The following is a 17,209-nucleotide window of genomic DNA, read 5'->3' on the forward strand; positions in this document are numbered from 1 at the left end:
AAGAGGGCTTCCAAGGCCGCTTCAGAGTGTTAAGAATGATGGTACATGTGTTCAAAGTGAAGGGGAGTATTTTGAGAGGAATTAAGGGCAATGTGTCTTTTAATTGTGATAAATTTTGTAAAACTTTTTGCTGTATTTCTTGATCATCCATCCCTTGTGTTCAATTCAAGACACGATTACCGAGTATTCAGTTTTCAGATGCAGGATGAAAAGTGAAGGGTCTGTTTCTGACCTTTGTTCTCATGAGGTAGACTTAAAGAAGGAGAAAGCCCAGTGAGTCAGAACAGTGCTTTTAGAAAAGTTCAGTTCGCTTTGCCCATGTGACCTTGCTTCCTTGTGACGCGAAGAGGTGATTTGTGTGCTGCTGTGTAGGGAGCATTAAATAGCACACCTTCAGTTTTTGTTCTGTCCACGTTAGGGTTGGGTTGACCTTCTCCATGCCTGTTACTTTATGGTGTTCTATATGGGATAATCAGCAGTCAGTCCCTTCCAGATGCTTTCTACTTCAGATGAGCGATCTGTTCAGGTCGGACACAAGCTCATCAGGCTGCACTTTTTTTTTTGAGACAAAGTCTCACTATGCAGTTCAGGCTGGCCTTGAACTCACCGTGTAGTCCAGGTTGGCCTAGAGCTCATGATGAGCCTCTTGCCTCAGCCTCCTGAGTGCAGACTATACCTTTTAAAGACATGGGACTGTGTGTGTGTGTGTGTGTGTGTGTGTGTGTGTGTGTGTGTGTGTAGTTTGCTTAGGGACACAGTTTGAGTCACATGTACTTTTTGACTGTTCAGAGTCCACAGGGTTATCACATTGGGGATCACTAGTGTCATGACCTTTCACCCTTTCTCTCCACCCCTCCCCACTCCCCCCCCACTTCCTCATAAGGAGTAGGAGGTACAGAATTGCTTTCAGTCCCTTCCACAGCACTGGAGCTGTTTCTGCAGCTTGAACACACTCTCTTTCTCCCTCTCTCTCTCCCTCCCTTCCTCTCTCTGGCTCTTTCCCTCTCTCTCCCCCTCTGGTTTTCTAACTCCCTTGGTTCAGGTACTTGGATTGGGAGCCTCTGGGAGGTAATTAGCCTGGATTAGATCTTGAGGGTGGGTCCCTCGTGATAGAACTAATGTCCTCAAAAAAATGAGAAAGAGAGAGATGGTGTCTGCTTGTAATCTCACCACTCTGGGAGGCTGAGGCAGGCAGATCAAAAGTTTACACTCAGTCTGGGCAATTTAAGAGACCCTGTCTCAAAATTTAAAAACAAAAAAGGTCTGGGAATGTAGCTCAGGTGGAAGGCTTTTGATTTAATTCCCTGTACTGGAGGGGGCAAAGAAAAGGTCGCTCTCGCAGTCAGGAAGATAGCTGTCTAAAAACCAGGAAGAGGCCCTCAGTGCCTGGATTTGCTGAAACCTGGACCTTGGAGTTGCGACTTTCACAATCACGAGAACTAAATGCTTACTGCTGAAGCCATCCAGTCTGTGGTATTGTGTTATAGCACTTTCAAGGAAGACAAATCCTTACAATTAAAGTTCTGTAACACCTTTATATTATTTGTTTATCTCTTTTTGTAATAAAAGAACTCAGACCTCAGACTTCAGATTAAATGAAATGGCTTTATTTTGGTTGCATTTACTTTTAGTTACTATTTATGAAAGGATGAAGTTGGTTCTTCACTTACGGTAATGCTAGGCATTGCAGCGCAGCAGCCTCTGTGCCGAGTCTTTATTTATTGATTTTTTTGAATTTTTTCCGGTACTGGGAATCGAACTCACGACCTCGCACTTGCCAGGCAGGCGCTGTGCCACTGAGCTAAATCCCCAGCCCCATGTGCTGAGTCTTTATAATCTACTCTGCCACCCACCCAGGCAACCACCGTCTGGGCTGCATGTCCCGAGAGTGGTTTTGCTTTCTCTTGGGTGTTGTGCATATGATGTCATGCAGTAGGTAGCCTTTGGAGTCTGGTTTTTAAACATATTTGAGATTCAGGCCATTGTATCAGTAGTGAGTGGCAGTCCACTGTCAAAGCTAGCATGGTTTATCTTCACCATTTGAACATTTGGGTTGTTTTCCAGTGTGGGGTGATTACTGATTAAACAACTGTAAATATTTGTGAACAAATTTTGTGTGAACTTAAATTTTTATTTCTCTGGGGTAAATATCTAGGAGTTGGATTGCTAGGATATATGGTGAGTTTATGCTTAACTTTTTAACAAACTGGCAAAATTTTTTCTGAGTGGTTGTACCATTTTGTGTTCCTAGAACAAGGTAGAAGAGTTGTAGTTGCTCCATAGTTTTGGTAGCATTTGTTATTTTTAGAAAATAATTTTTTTATTGATTCTAATAGATGTGTGGCAATTGTTTGCTTTTTGATTTGAAGAGAAAATATTGCATAAATAGTGCCACTGATCCTCAGATATGAAAGAAATTGTGTGAGAAGGAGGTAACTGCATGAATTTTGGGAATGACACATTTTTCTGTGTGTCACTGCCATCAGCTAGAGGGTGACTAGCAGGAGGCCATCCTGGATCTCTGACGAGTGCAGGCCGCTACACGATAATAGAAAATAATGACCTGCTTTCATGTGGAGGTCATTGAAGTCACTACTATTTTTCCATCTTGTTAGATTTTGATGAGTAGGACTCAGATTAATTCGACATCATGTGGCATCGTGGAGCATTAGCAGTTTAATCTGGATGCGGTGATGCTGCTGCTGTTAACAACCTGGCCCTGAGATTGTCTGGACAGCTGCTGAGAAAGATCTCTGCAGAGATGCTAGTCTTGAAACCCAGTGGTGATAACATGAAACAGTAGGAAATGGCTTATCGATGGGCTTTTTGGGTTTGTTTGTTTGCTTGTTTTTGGGGTTTTTTGCCGCATAGACTGACTACTGGAAGAGAATTTCCAGAATAAGAGACTGAATGTGAGCTCTCGTCCAGTTCTTCAGCAGTGCTCTCTGAAGGCTGAGGATAAGGAAGGGCACTTTCTGATCTCTACAGCAAGGGTCACTGAAGCCAGGTGTACTAAAGGTTTATGAACCATAAAATGTGCTGGAGAAGCAAATAGCCACTAAAGGTCTGCTGGGTGAACTTTGGGGCCAGTGCTAATTTCTGCTGAGACATTGAGTAAGGCATAGCTCACATTAATTAGTTAAGTTCACCATTCTGGTGTAAATCTTACAGACATTTTAACACTTTAGAAGGGAGTGTGTAATCATGAATATAGTTCAGTGTTTGAAAATAAAATCAGGCAGAAAATGGTGCCCCCTTCTCCTTAGATGTACCTGTGGTCGGTTCCTCTCCCAGCTCAAGGCAAGTCCTGGTGCCCTTGCTGCTGGCCGTCTGTGAGACGGGAACCTCGGGGCACGCTGTGTCTGTGATTCGGCTAGAGCCCATCCTTCATCGGCATCTTGTGTGAAAATTAAGTTAGTGTTGAAGATACTGAACAAGATGCCCAAGAAATCAGGTCCTAAAATAGTTCTCAAACAATTCCTGTGTTCAATTTATAAAATCCTCGGACAAGTGCAGACTCATTGGTATAATTCAGAATATGGCAGATACTTAAATTAAAAAATGATTATTTTATCTCTTCTCATCACTGAAGCCATTCACCTAAGGTTACCACTATTAAGGCTTTGATATTATCCCACCCATTAAATTACATAAGTATAAAGTTATAAAACCTGCAGTATACCAGCTTCTCCTTTCTGTTTTTCAAGGAAATGGAGTGATTGTGTACAGATTCGTCTGTTTCACGTCAGCGCAAAACACAGACATTCTTTCTGGCACGCGCACAGATCTCTCCATTCTTTATCATTCGCTGCTGTACAGCTAAAGCGATCTTCACTTCATCGAATCATTCCATTCACAGAGGTTTTTCAAAACTGTTGGTAGGGCTTCTTTTGTTTTGAACTTGTTTTATTTTACTTTGTTTGTTACAAACCACATCACCACAAATATCTTAAATTGTTTTTCAAGAGACCACAGCCAGTAAGACCAAATAGAAATTTTAGGACAAAATGGGTAGACCAGATCATTTTTCAGACTGTTTCAGACATTTTCATATGGAAAGTTTTCTCACGGAAGTTCAGGATGCCTTGCTGTTTAATGTGTTCCTTTTAATCTGCAGAGGCCCCGTGCTGAACGCAGTGACACGGGAAGCCCGGACTCCCCCGTGGGGGGGAGCTGTGCTGGACGACATGGTTGCCATTAGGTGCATGGAGCTGTATAAACTTCAAGAAAGTAAATGCACTCAGTCCCTCAGTCTCAAGAGCCTCTTTCAACAGTCCCACGGGACTTGGGCTGCCAAGATAGGTAGCCCGTCAGCGTGCAGAGTTGCACTGGACAGAACGGCTGCCAGTGGGGGATGATGTCACACCTTCTACATTGAGGTCAGGGCTCTGTGCAACCGGTCAGGTGATCTTGGGAAGGTTACTTTCCCATTCTGAGTCTCAGCATCCTTGTCAATGAGGTGAATATAATACTAGCTTTTACTTCTGTTCTCTTGTGAAGATTAAACCCAATAATATTAAGTGCTTAACACCTTGCCTAGGACATAAATAAATGTCCAAGACATAGAAGCTATTGTTCTTTTCGCAGTGTTTTGTGCTCCTTCTTTTTCTCTTTTGGGAGAAGGGAAATGCTATATTACTTCGCTTAAAGCTAATAACTGCAAGATATTGTTGACCTAATTTCCAGCTACACAAACAGAAGACAGTATTGTAGGCTGCAAAAAACCCATCCGTCTGTCAGCCTGGTACCTTCTTTTTTTCTTTCTTTTTTTAATGTGCTGTCCCTGAGAAACATGATAGAATTTGTTTTACGTCTCTTTTGTTAGGAAGTAACCCTTCTGGCTTTGTTAGAAGTGTGGTTTGTAATAATTGTGCCCACCCCAGATGGCTCCTGAAAACCCTTTGAAATGCCATCTGTCAGGCGTGTGTCCAGCCGGCAGCCTGTCATTCTGCTATAAGAAAAGAGGAGGCAGGGCCCCTCCTTCAGTCCTCCCGCCCAGCATTGCTGAATGGAGCCGGTACATTGGCACAGGCCCAGCTCAGGCTGCTCCGAGAATAACCGGAGCAAACCCCTCCTCCCTGCTGCGTGAAATGGTTTTGTCTGGGTGATAAACCCTGGAGGCTTGTGGGTGGACACTCACCCGCCTACTCACCCCTTTCCCTGCAGCTTAGAGGCCATGCAAAGCATATTTATTTACATGGGAATGATGGCTCTGCTAGTTTCATGTTTCCTCTAAAATGTAGCATTTTTGAGGTTCTTGATTATATAAAATCCTTTCAGGAAATTAAGAACCTGGGATGGTTGTTGTCTTTAAAGGAAGTCTGTCAAGTGGGATGGGCAAACATGGTTGAAAAGAAACGGTAAAGATGTCTGCAGAAGAAGGGGGGAACTAACAACGTCTGGCCCAGGAAGACTTCAAAGGCCCACAGATCTTTCCTTTGGTTTTATTTTATCCTCATTTTAGTGGGAGAAGCGTAGAAGCTGAGTAGGAGAGTTGCCATGCAGAGCATGTTTAGGAAGATCCTCTCACCGCACATTTCAGAGAAGTTCCATTCTTGCACCGCCCTGGCAGTCCCAGCATGATGTAGACCTAGGTGTGCTTCACAGGTGGCCAGCTGAGTAGCTTTCACACTTGGCTCTAAGACCACACACGTGTGTATGCACACACACATGCACACACACTTTGCCTCTGCCTGACTGGGTGCTGCTTCTTGGTCTTCCTTTAAGGTTTTGTCCTACTCCTGGCTTCTGAAAATTGGGAAGTCTTGGTGTCCATTGCAAACTTCATGCCTCTTTCTTCTACCCCTTCTCTTTAGTTTCTCTGCCTTCAAATGCCCTTGGTTCGCTGGTAACTGATCACTCCTAAATTTCTGTTCCAACCTTAACTCTGACCTTTAGACTTACAAGGTCACTTGTCCTTCAACTCTATCCTAAATAATCTCAGCCTTAACACATCTCCAGAGTGAACTCTTGATCTCTGGATTTCCTCCCCTACAAAACCATTTTCCCCAATTTTCTCAATATTTATAAATGGTACACCCATTTGCCCAGATGAAATAAGAAGGCAGTCTTTACTCTTATTCCATGCATTCTATATCTTATCCATTTGCAAATTCTGTCACTTATGTCTTCAAAATATATAGCTAGTTTGATATCAGTTGACATAGTATTTTTAATAATTATCCTATGGATAATGTTACAGTTATTTAATATATTCATGAGTTATAATACAAAAGCGACCACTTCCTTACCACTTGTATCGTATTATTCTCATCCACACCAAGTTCTCTCTCCTGGACACTATGACAGCCATCTAACTAGTCTCCTTGCTTCTGTAATTGCCCACCTCCCGCTACTGTGCCCATGGCCTGCTTTCTGTAATGCCAGAGATCTTTTTTAAAATGAATACTGTATTTAGGCACCACCTTACTCAAAAGCTTGTCATGATTTCCTATTATCCCTAGAATAAAATCTGAAGTATCTTCTGTGGCCTGCATCCTGTGCCTTTGCTTTCATTTCCAGCCTCATTTCCATCATGGAGCTGCACAGCACCCAGCGTTGACCCTTCCTCTGCTTGCTCTGCGGATTCCCAGGGGCTGAGGATGAGAGTGCGTTCAGCCGTCCCATTGTCCTGGGATGCTTTCCATCGCTTTGCATGAGCCAGGCTTGCTTTCTTCTCTCACCTACCTAAAATTCCTTCCTTCCCTGCTGCTGAGCTAGATTCCCCCTGAAAGGTCTCTAGCCCTTTAGCCTACATTGCTTCAAGATGCCATCTAACATTTTAACCCACAGAATTATTTCTATATGAAATTATGTGCTGTTTTTATCCACACGTTATTTTCTCTCAGTAACATATAAACTTCATTAAAGTAAGGATTTTGTCTTATTTAGCAGTGTTTTCTCAGTGTTTGGCTTGTTTAGGGACCTTTGAACATATTTATTAAATAAATGAAACATACAATGGCACATACACATATATGCATGTACACATATATGTGTATAGTATCAGATTATTATAGTGGGATTTGAACTGTGAAAGTCAGTCAACTCACTTCATTCTAACAAGAATATAAACTGTGGTATCTACTGACAATTACTGAACTAATCCCTCTAAGGAATTGTCTTATTCAGTACACACAGCGAACACCTATGGTGTAAGTGCGGGTATTAGCTGTGTTTCACTGTGGAAACGCTGAGAAGTAACAGAAACTAAGGAGCATGTCTGAGACCACAGTTTGAGGATCCAGACAGTGAGCCTGTCCTCACTCAGACCCTTGCTCTTCAACATCATATGAAACTCCTTCTAATTTCCTTGAGAACTAAGTCACAGTGTGCCTGACACTTGAGAAGGAGCCGTAGGTGTTGTGAATGATCTATTACCCACCACAGTGCCAGAAGTGAGAACAAATAAGAAGAGAGTATAAGAGTAGATCTGTGGAAACAAACAGAAGCAAATTTCTTTGCCTGTAGAAAGCCCCCCGTATGCTGAGCATAAGAAGCAGACATTGCAGTACAACCATTGTGTGAACAGTTTGCAGGTATTTAAAACATTCAGATTACAGATATTTTCAAAGTTCAGTACACTTAAGCCTGAGAAAAGTGTGCAACAGGTCTGAGGTTTTTGACTGAGGGCAACTGTGGCTGTCTGAGGCAGGTGTGTGCACGTGGTCATTCCTATAGGCAGAGGGTGAGAGTGCACAGTGCTAGGAATGTGGAAGCTGCTAGGCACGTACAGCAGTTACTTAGTGGCTGTAAAGTTAAAAGAAAAAGCATCATTGGAATAGGGAAAAATCCATACTTACTAGAAAGGAAAACCTTAAACCACTATCATTGATATAATGATGCTTTGCAAACTAAGTGCTGGTCGTATCACCTGATGTGTGTAGAAGCAGAAATCACAATTTTTGCTTTGTTTTGATCTTCCGGTGCTAGTACGCATGGTATAATTGCTTAGCATTTAATATAGGTGCTAGTACATGCGGTATAATTGCACCTTAGCTTCTTTACTTGCTTTATGTCTAAGTAACATTTTGCACATTGTGCCATACTTTTGCTTGAGGCTGGGTTAAAATGATAGATCTGCAGCCCAGAACCTTGGCTGGCTGAACTTAGTTCTGTATTATTTCTTAAGAGAAACTGTTACATTTATTAGGCATTGAGAATATGACCACATTAATTCAAGGAGATAATTTTTCTACCAAATGCAGTGTCCTTTCTCTGTAGACAAAACTCATGGGTGGCCTGTTTACCGAGCATATCCCGTGGAGAGCCAGCAGCATTTTAACCCCAGGGAGATGTGCATCCACAGAACTCAGGCAGTCCTGTTTCTCTAGTGATATGTTTATGCAGTGGGTGTCATATTCTTCAAAGGGCTTATTACATTGGAACTTGCCAGATGCAGTGAGAAGCACAAGGATTTTAAGGCCTGTGATAAAAATACAAATTCCTTAAACTCTGAGCTTAGGGTAGATGATTGTAGTATTTACTTGAGTACTAAAAGCTGCTAGTAGAAAATCTTGTCTGTGTAATATCCAATTCACCTATTTGATTCAGTACATTTTTAAGAAGTGGTGAACCTGTCTGGGTTCCTGACTGCAGGGGCACTTGAGGATGCTATTCTGCTAGTAGGAAGTTGCCTCTCCCAGGTCTCTGTCTGGACAGGTAAGTGGCAGATAAGTTGGCTTACTGAGCAGGTTAGGTTAATTGCACCTGGATGTGGAACTTCCTGTTCTGGTGGACTGATGGCTTTGTCTTTTGTGCTATAGGCACAACCCGATCTCCCAGAGAAGGAGAAGTGCCTGGTGTGGATTACAATTTTCTGACTGTGAAGGAATTCTTGGACCTCGAGCAGAGTGGGACTCTTCTGGAAGTCGGCACCTATGAAGGTAAGGTGCTCTGGCCACAGGAGAACGTGTGTCTCCTGGGCAGCCTAGGGAACCCACCCTTCCAGGCAGAATGTGTCGAGGACTGTGGGGATCTAAACCAATAATGGGATTACAGGGCTCCTTGCTATGGGTAAAATAATAAAATACGTGGAATAGGGTTGTGGAGCTCTTTAAAATGATTTATCTTCCTCCAAAAGTTTTCTCTTTTAGTCTATTAATTTAAATAAGTATGCTTTGTTTTTTAATATGGACATATGTGATATTCTAACAGAGGAAGAAGAATCATGGGTAATGGCAAAATATGACCTTGTAGGTAGTGCTGTTTTCATTTGAAGGAATAAAACACATTCTTTTCACGTGCTAGTTTTTAATGTATTTTAGTAGAAAATACATTTATATAGATATATTCACATAGTTCATAAGGCAAAGTATTTTTATGATAGTAGAAATAGAGTAATAATTATTATTTTTAATAAGTAATCTTCATTTACCTGTTTGCCATTTGCCAAATTTTCACCTTAATATTATAAGCTATGTTATGAACAACTGGTGGTTTTTGATTACTTTTCTGAAGTTTCTTTAGGTAAATAGAAAATGTGTGCACATGTATGTGTTTTTATGTCTTGCCTGCTTGTACAGTACACACTGCTTGGCTTCTTGCTCTTTTTGTTTAACCTAGTCTCTTAGGAGGTCTTTCCAGTTCAGTAACAGAGCACCTCTTCCATTCTTTGTATGATTTCTTTGTTTGAGTATATCATAATTTATTTAACTAGTTCCTCCTAGAAAAACACTTGGGTTATTTTGATTTTTTTATCTATCAGAACACTGCTGTATTTAATAATGTGAGCATATATCATTTCACACATGTAAAACTATAATATAGGCTGAGATCCCACACATGGGATCAATAGGTCAAAAACAAATGTGGGGAGAAAGTTGCATTTCCCTTATTTATTTATTTTATATTTTACTTTATTATTATTATTATTATTATTTTTTTTTTTTTTTTTGGTTTTTCTCCGGTACCGGGAGCCGAACTCACGACCTTGCGCTTGCCAGGCAGGCGCTTTGCCACTGAGCTAAATCCCCAGCCCTATTTTACTTTATTGAACTGGTTTTTCATAAATGGATATTTATCTAAGTTGATTTTTAATTTTTTAAAATTTTAATTAACATAATAATTATATGTGTATGGTATTTGGTGTTTGTTACATGTATAAAATGTGTAGTGATCTGACCAGAGTAATTGGCATACCCATCACTACAACAGTTATCATTTCTTGGTCAGGAATATTTGAAATCCTCTCTACTATTCTGAAATATGTAATTAATTTTGTCTAATATGGTTATTTACTCTACTCTGGATCCGAACTTTAGTAGTGATCCTCCTCTCTAGCTGTATCCCTCTTTCGTGGACGCCCCTAGCCTCTCCCTACCTCAATCTCCTCCCCAGTCTCTGTTGTCACTGTCTGTGCTCTACTCTGTAGGATCAGCTCCTTTGGTTTTCACAAACATGACAGCCTAAGGCACGTATCTTGTGAGCCTGAATTACTTCACAGAGCCTTCATGTTACCCATGATGCCACCAGTGACAGGGGTGTGTCTTGTTGTGGCTGGATAATAGTCTGTTGCATATGTAAAGCACATTTTCTATATCCAGTCGTATGTCCCTGCACAACTAGGTTGATTCCATACCCTTGCTGTTTTCTAAGTAGAGATAAGCATGGAAGTGTAGTCACACCTTTAACACATTTTGCTTTCCTTTGGGTATCCAGTCAGTAGTGGAATTGCTAAATATATGGTTGTTCTGTTTCTAGTTTTCTAAGGCTGTTCCATACTGGTTTCCATAATGGCTATACTAACTTATATTCAATATGTAAAGGGTCTCTTATCTCCATATCTTTAGTAGCATTTATTTTTGATCTTTTCAGTAATAGCCATTCTAACTGGAATGACATGTAATCTCACTGTGGTTTTGTTTGCATTTTTGAGATTAATGATGTTGGGTTTATTTTTCTTGCTTGGTCATTTGTACGTCGTCTAAATTTTTTTTCTGAAGGCTACTGTAGCTTGATTATTCTCTAGAGTGTTCTTTAATGAGACAGAAGTGGCATAGTAAGATGTACTAACTTAGTCAAATTATTACTTTGGTCAGTTATATGTATAAACTCTTAAAATTTAGATGTATTATGTTATCACAAGGGCATTTTAAATATTAGGTTTAAAAACAAAAGATAAGAAGTTGATTATTATTTTATTTGGAATAGCATAGCTTTGATGTGATGAAAGCCCCCAGTACAGAGTGCCTAGAAGTCAAGGAATCATGAATTTTAGGTCTGCAGTTTCTGGTGTGGTTGTCTCTGGAAAAGCAAGGGCACACCAATAGCGTGGTCCAAATTGTATACATACATGGGACGGTATTTATGTGCTCCTCAAGTAGCTGATTGTGAACCTAGGAGTATAACGTTTGGCTACTGCTAATTATCAGTAGGAAATGAATGTAGCTAGGTGGCCTCTGGGCTGGATGAGGATATGTGAGGAAGGACCAGTAGTACGGTGAGGAGGGGAAGGTAGTCAAGTGTGCATGAGGAGTTTCTTGTTCATTTGAATCTACCTAAAATCACCACCACTTCAGTAGAGCAAGTGCAAACCCTTCTTGGTTAGTAGATAGTGAATTGTTCTTATCTATTGCATTTATTTTTTTGTTTGTTTGTTTGTTTTGTGTACCGAGAATCAAACTCAGGACCTTGTGCTTGCCAGGCAGGTGCTGTGCCGTTGAGCTGTATCCCTGTCCCTGAAGTGTTCTTATCTGACTCAATCTGAGGAGCATGAGTTCCCAAATACACAATGTCTGTTTACATTTTTGGAGAGACACAACAAAAGAGTGTAGGATGGGAAGGAAAAGGCTGATGATTTAATCAACAATTTTATTTGGAGAAAGACTTTAGAGAAAGACTATACTCAGTGTTTGTGTCACAGATTATATATAGGCTGAGTAGGTTCTTTTTCTCAATTAATTCATCATGCAACAAGACTAGCTGTTCCTTTTACTGACTTTTTGGATGGGAATGCTGAGATCAAGAGCATTTTGTAACTGTTTCAAGGCTGTATAGCTGTTGCTGGATCAGGAACCAAACCCAGCTCCATTTGACTTTCAGATCCTGTACTCTTTCCTGAACATCCCAAGAATATCCTGGGTGTAACAAATAACCCATTAGTACTTCAGTGTAAGTTGCTGATGTTTAGGAATAAGGAGGTAAATATTTTTCAGAAAATATCAGCTGTCTTAAATAAGACTGTCTTTTTGTGAATGCTAGTTGGTTATTTTAGAGTCTTATGTCTCAAGTTAATCCTCTGTACCTTTTATCGATTTGAATATGTAGTGTTCAGCCTTTGATCTTTTAGTGGTTTAATTTCTCTACCCTATGAGCTGGCTCATAATTTCTTGGAACCAACAGCGGTATATTGTATTGACTCATGCAAGTGGAGAGACAGCAAAGTGCAATTTTTGTTAAATGTCAGATACTGTTCTGAGAGCAGTGCTAATAAGTTCCTTTGCCTGGCCTCCCTTGCCCAGCCCTTGATGCTGTCTGCTGTGGACCCTAAGGAGCAGACAGGCTCTGTGTCACAAGCCCTAGATTTTGCCACAAGCCCTCAGCTGTTGGGCCATGTGTCCTTTGGCAAGTTACTTAATGTTCCATGTATCCATTTTCCCTTTGGTAAAATGAGGATAGTCATAGGGCTTCCTCCTAGGTAGACTAAATGAGACAGTAATGGAAAGGGCTTCGTCAAGTGCTTCACACACGTAACCTCTCCGTCAGCATTAGCTCTCTTATTTACACATAAGACTGGTTGGAAATTGCTGCCACAGTGGACTCCCACCCTTTCTTTTCTAGTAGGCAAACCAGCGGATTTGGCAGTAAAACAGCTCTACTTACTTCGTGGTGCTAACCATCTTTTTACCTCACTGCCTTTCTCCTGGCCTCTAGCAAGGCCAGAGAGGAAAAGTCTAGCACCACACCAGAGAGCATTCTGTAATGCAAGACTCTTGTCAAATTCTAAGTAAAAGTAGTAAAGGTGCTTGCTGCTGTGGCATGGGTAGGTGTCTCGCAGAGGCCTGGGCGTGGTCCCCCAGCCCGGGGCACTCTTGGAGATGGCAGAGCCTGTAAGAGATGGGGCCTAGTTGGACGTCCTCCAGTCCTGCTGGGGTCGTGCCCTTGAAGGGGACATTGAGATGTTGGTGCCTCCTCTCTGCTTCCCAGCCAAGTGAGGTGAGCAGATGGCGCCATCATCCATTTCCCACAACGATGTGTTGCTCTGCCACAAGCCCAAAGCAAAAGGTTTAATCGCTTGTGGACTGGATTCCCCGAGACTCTGAGCCAGGTAAAACTGTCCTTGTTTAAAAGTGGAGCATCTTAACTATTTTGTTATAGTAATGGAAAACCAACGAACACAGTGATACAAAACCCCACAGTGAAGAGCTTAAAATATGCAAGTCCAAGTTGCTTGTTTTCTTCCCTGTAGGTAGCCATTGTTTAGAAATCTAGCACAAATGTTCAGAAAATATATGTGCACAGCATAGGTATTCTTATTTACTTGACTTTGTTCTTGCCCTTTGCACTTACTATGCCTTGGAGATCTTTTCACATTACCCCATGCAATTTTACCTTTTTCTTTATAAATGCTGCTCAGTATCTAAGTACTGATGTGGACATGCTTACTTTATTGAGCTAGTCTTCTGCAGGTGGACATTTAGGGTGCCCTCTGCCTCACAACCTGCCATAGGGCTCCGCGTGCACTGTGACTTTCTGTTCCTGGCAGTGTGGTGTGTGTTGGTTAGTGTGATTTCCTTTGAGACAGGGTCTTGCTCTGTTGCCAGCCTGGTCCTAAATTCCTGGGCTCAACTAGTTCTTGTGCCTGAGATTTTAAGTGCTCAAAAGCTCTTAATGCATGAACAGTTTGTGTCAGTGAATATTTATTGTGCACTGATTTCCTCTCAAGGCTAAGGATATGATGTGTAGGACAGAACACCAAAGCAGCTCTGCCTTGGAGGGTGCCTATACTTGGTAGTTACTATTTTTTTGCTAGCTCTGTGCAGTACCAATTATGTGCTGAATGTTCTCAGAGGCATTTGACGTACCATTTTATTTAATCCTCCTAACCAGCCTATACATTGGGTTTTGCTTAATTTAAGCTCATTTTACAAAAGAGCAACGGAACTCTCAGAGATGCCAGTGATTTTTGCCGTGTTCGCATGGTGAGCCAAACACAGAGCTGGGTGCACACCCGGTTCCTCTGGCCCTAGGGTCTGTAGTCTACAGTGCCACAGGCTGGTGGGACACGTAAAGGTAAACCATTTTAAGAAAAATGAAGTGCTGTGAGAGGGAGCTCGAGGGTACTCCCACAGCCTCTCATCGAGCCCCCCAGTGGAGGGAAGCACCGCTGTGAAAGCGCCACAAGTGGCTCAGGAGCAGTGTTTGAGCTTAGTCCAGAGAGAGGGAGTAGTGAAGAAGAGAAGATTAGAATGATGTCTTCTACAGGGGAGAATGTGCCACAGCTGACTTCCTTTAGAACCAGTGCTGTCTGTTCTGGGCTGGAGGTTATTCGGTATTCTCAGCAACCCCTTGTAGTGCCCAGAAGCTACGTGGGTTCTGGCACTGCGCAGCTGGACTTCAAGTTCAATCACATTTAATACATAAGCTCCTTATGTTTGGGTAGCCACACGTGGCCAGTAGCTGCTGTATTCCAGTGCCATGTTAGAATGAAAGCCATCCTAACAGGCAGAAGAAAGGCCTCGAAAGACCCTCTCCCTCCTGGCCAGCCAGCTGCACATAGCAAAGCAAATCTGGAGGTAAGCGCCTTTTAAAAAACGTAAGTTTGAATCCTCTGAAAGAGGACATTACTGTTGAGGGATATCAGTCTTCTTTTGAGGAACATTCTGGGACATGCGATATGACAAGGAGAGTGAACCAATAGGTCCTCAAAGCCTGATAACCCTCAGATTTCCTCTTGGGCCCAACGTTTGCCTTAGATTTAGATTAGCAGGCTGATTTGAGAGTGGAAATGTGGTCGAGCTCACCTTGTCAGATGACAGTGCTGAGGTCCAGAGAGAAACTGGTCTGAGACTCTAAAGGGGTTTGAGGACAGAGCCTCACTATGCATCTGTTTCTGGGGTCATGTCACAGGTAACTTAGGGTGCTGTGATATCCTAGATGCCCAAAACTAACTCTTCTTTTGTAGCTTGATGACTAGTCTGTGTATTCATTCACTTACTCATTAAAGATAAGATGCTAAACGAAAACAGACATGGTCACGTCTTTTTAATTCTTAGTGTCTTATGGACAAAACACATTATTCTGAAAATCAAGCAGATAGTCAATTGTCAGTGTATTAAGATATTTAAAGGAGACCACAGGATGGGCAGATTCCATGTCTTTCAAATCAGGAAAAGCTTCACCTGTGAACGTAGTCATTGAGGTGAGAGCTGATAGGTGAACTGCAGTTAGGTTGTTAGGTGCAGCAAATCAATATTTGGAACACCCACATGTTTTATCTGGTTACCAAAGTTGGAATTGACTTTTGGTTGCCTGGTGGTGGTGGTAGAGAGTTGATTTTGTCTGGAGCTATGTATGTAATTATACAACTGGATTTGGGTAGTGTATTGATTATCATGAGAATAAGGTAAAAAATGCTGATGATCGTAATCCTCCTAGGATACCTCTTGGTCTCTGTACAGAGACAGATGTGGTGCCATTTATCAAGATAAGAAATAATGTAATAGGCTAGCTTTGGGGATGGAGAAGCAGTTCATCTTGGAACCCCCATCTCCTCAGGCAATACTGTGCATATACTGCCATCACCAAGCAAAGACCTTCCTGTTGGGGATGAGCAATCACTTGTCACCAGACACAGGAGTTCTTAGTAGACTTTGTCATTGATCTCTGCTTTGCAGTTTGAACCAACTCCTCATTCTGTCACTGGCAGAAAGTCAGAAAGATAAGTCAGAGAAGATAACAAATTCCTTGGCCCAAATCCCTAATTATGCACTGAGCTAATTTATTTGATATGGTACTTGAAATAAATCAACTGTACTATCTCCATTTTTACCTTGCTTTCCTCTTTTTTTTTTTCTTGTTGACATTTTCACTCCACAAGGGAGGTGGCTGCTTCTGCCAGCCCTTGGGAGTTCCTAGAAGAAACCTTACAAGGGATGAACTATTTCGGTGGGGAAAATTCCAAATATGCCTGTTTTACAAATGGCCCTGGAGTAGAATAATCTGATTATACACTTTGAGCATTGCAAAGGTTTTCCTTTAGCATAGAAGTGCAGTGCATGATGGCATTTCAGAGTGGAGTTATGGATTGCATATTTCTGAGTGTTAATTAGGAAGAGGTTATCAGCATTCAATAACGTTATTATATTGTTTCCTAGAAGGCCTGCAGAAAAACAGCTGCTAGCGGTAAACTTTTTGGGGACACAGAGATAAAGCAGGGGTAAAGTGAGCTCTTGTTTGTCATTGAGGAAAATGAGACCGTCTGGAGTCCTGTTCTTTGGCAGGCCCTGGGAGCGTCTGTTGTGATAAGCTCTGTTGGCAAACTCCGTTTGGAATGTTCTTTGTTGATAATGAAAGTAACCAAATGAAATCTGTGCCATTATTGGCTGTTTCCTTGCATACGCAGATGGGGAGACTGGAGCCAAGGAAGTGATTCTTCATTCCCTGCTCAGAGATCTCTATGGATTTCTGGAGTTCAGCATGTAGACATTGGAGACAGACAAATCTGCTTTAATGCCAGTCATCAGTGTGAATTATAGTAATCTTAGTTTCATCTGAAAATAGGAGTATTGGTGCCTTTTTCTGTAAGAGTGTTACTAATATTAACTTTTACTCTCCTCCTCAGTCTTACATTCAAAGTCACTTGCAAAGAAAGATAAATTCCTAATTATAGGATATTGGTTTGTTATTTTTCTGTGCATGCAAAAGATATTTTGCAGAATGTGGAAAAGGAGTTGTAAAGAGAAAGTAATGAGAGTTACATGGATGACACCATCATGTGTTGAGCAAGTGAGTGGCAAAGCAAAGTAACACAGATCTGTGGGAATTCAGATGTGACCAGTGGGTGGAGAGAAGCTGCCATGAGTCACTCCTTAAAAACCGGATCTACAATGCAGGGGTTTGGGAGGATCCCTGAGTAGCTTTTACATATACTATCTCTACTTACTCATTCACTTATTCTGAAAAAAATTCTTGAGTGACAGTATGTACATGGTACTACGTAAGGCCTGGGAATACAGGTGCATAAAAACAGGTGTGTTCTTATGGAGCT

At 41.6% G+C, this 17,209-nt stretch overlaps 1 protein-coding gene across 7 annotated transcripts in view; it reads left to right on the plus strand.

Annotated features, from left to right (window-relative positions):
* Nucleotides 1-17,209, plus strand: part of Magi1 (membrane associated guanylate kinase, WW and PDZ domain containing 1) — a 599,700-nt gene that overhangs the window by 475,911 nt on the left and 106,580 nt on the right. For all 7 annotated transcript variants that reach the window (XM_005409004.2, XM_005409005.2, XM_005409007.2 and 4 more), the window contains exon 3: nucleotides 8,766-8,885. In XM_005409004.2, coding sequence (XP_005409061.1) covers nucleotides 8,766-8,885 — 120 coding nt within the window. The remainder of the gene's footprint in view (nucleotides 1-8,765; nucleotides 8,886-17,209) is intronic.

The sequence above is a fragment of the Chinchilla lanigera genome, unplaced genomic scaffold, assembly GCF_000276665.1.
Source record: "Chinchilla lanigera isolate Chin_1 unplaced genomic scaffold, ChiLan1.0 scaffold00116, whole genome shotgun sequence".
Classification (NCBI taxonomy): Eukaryota; Metazoa; Chordata; class Mammalia; order Rodentia; family Chinchillidae; genus Chinchilla; species Chinchilla lanigera.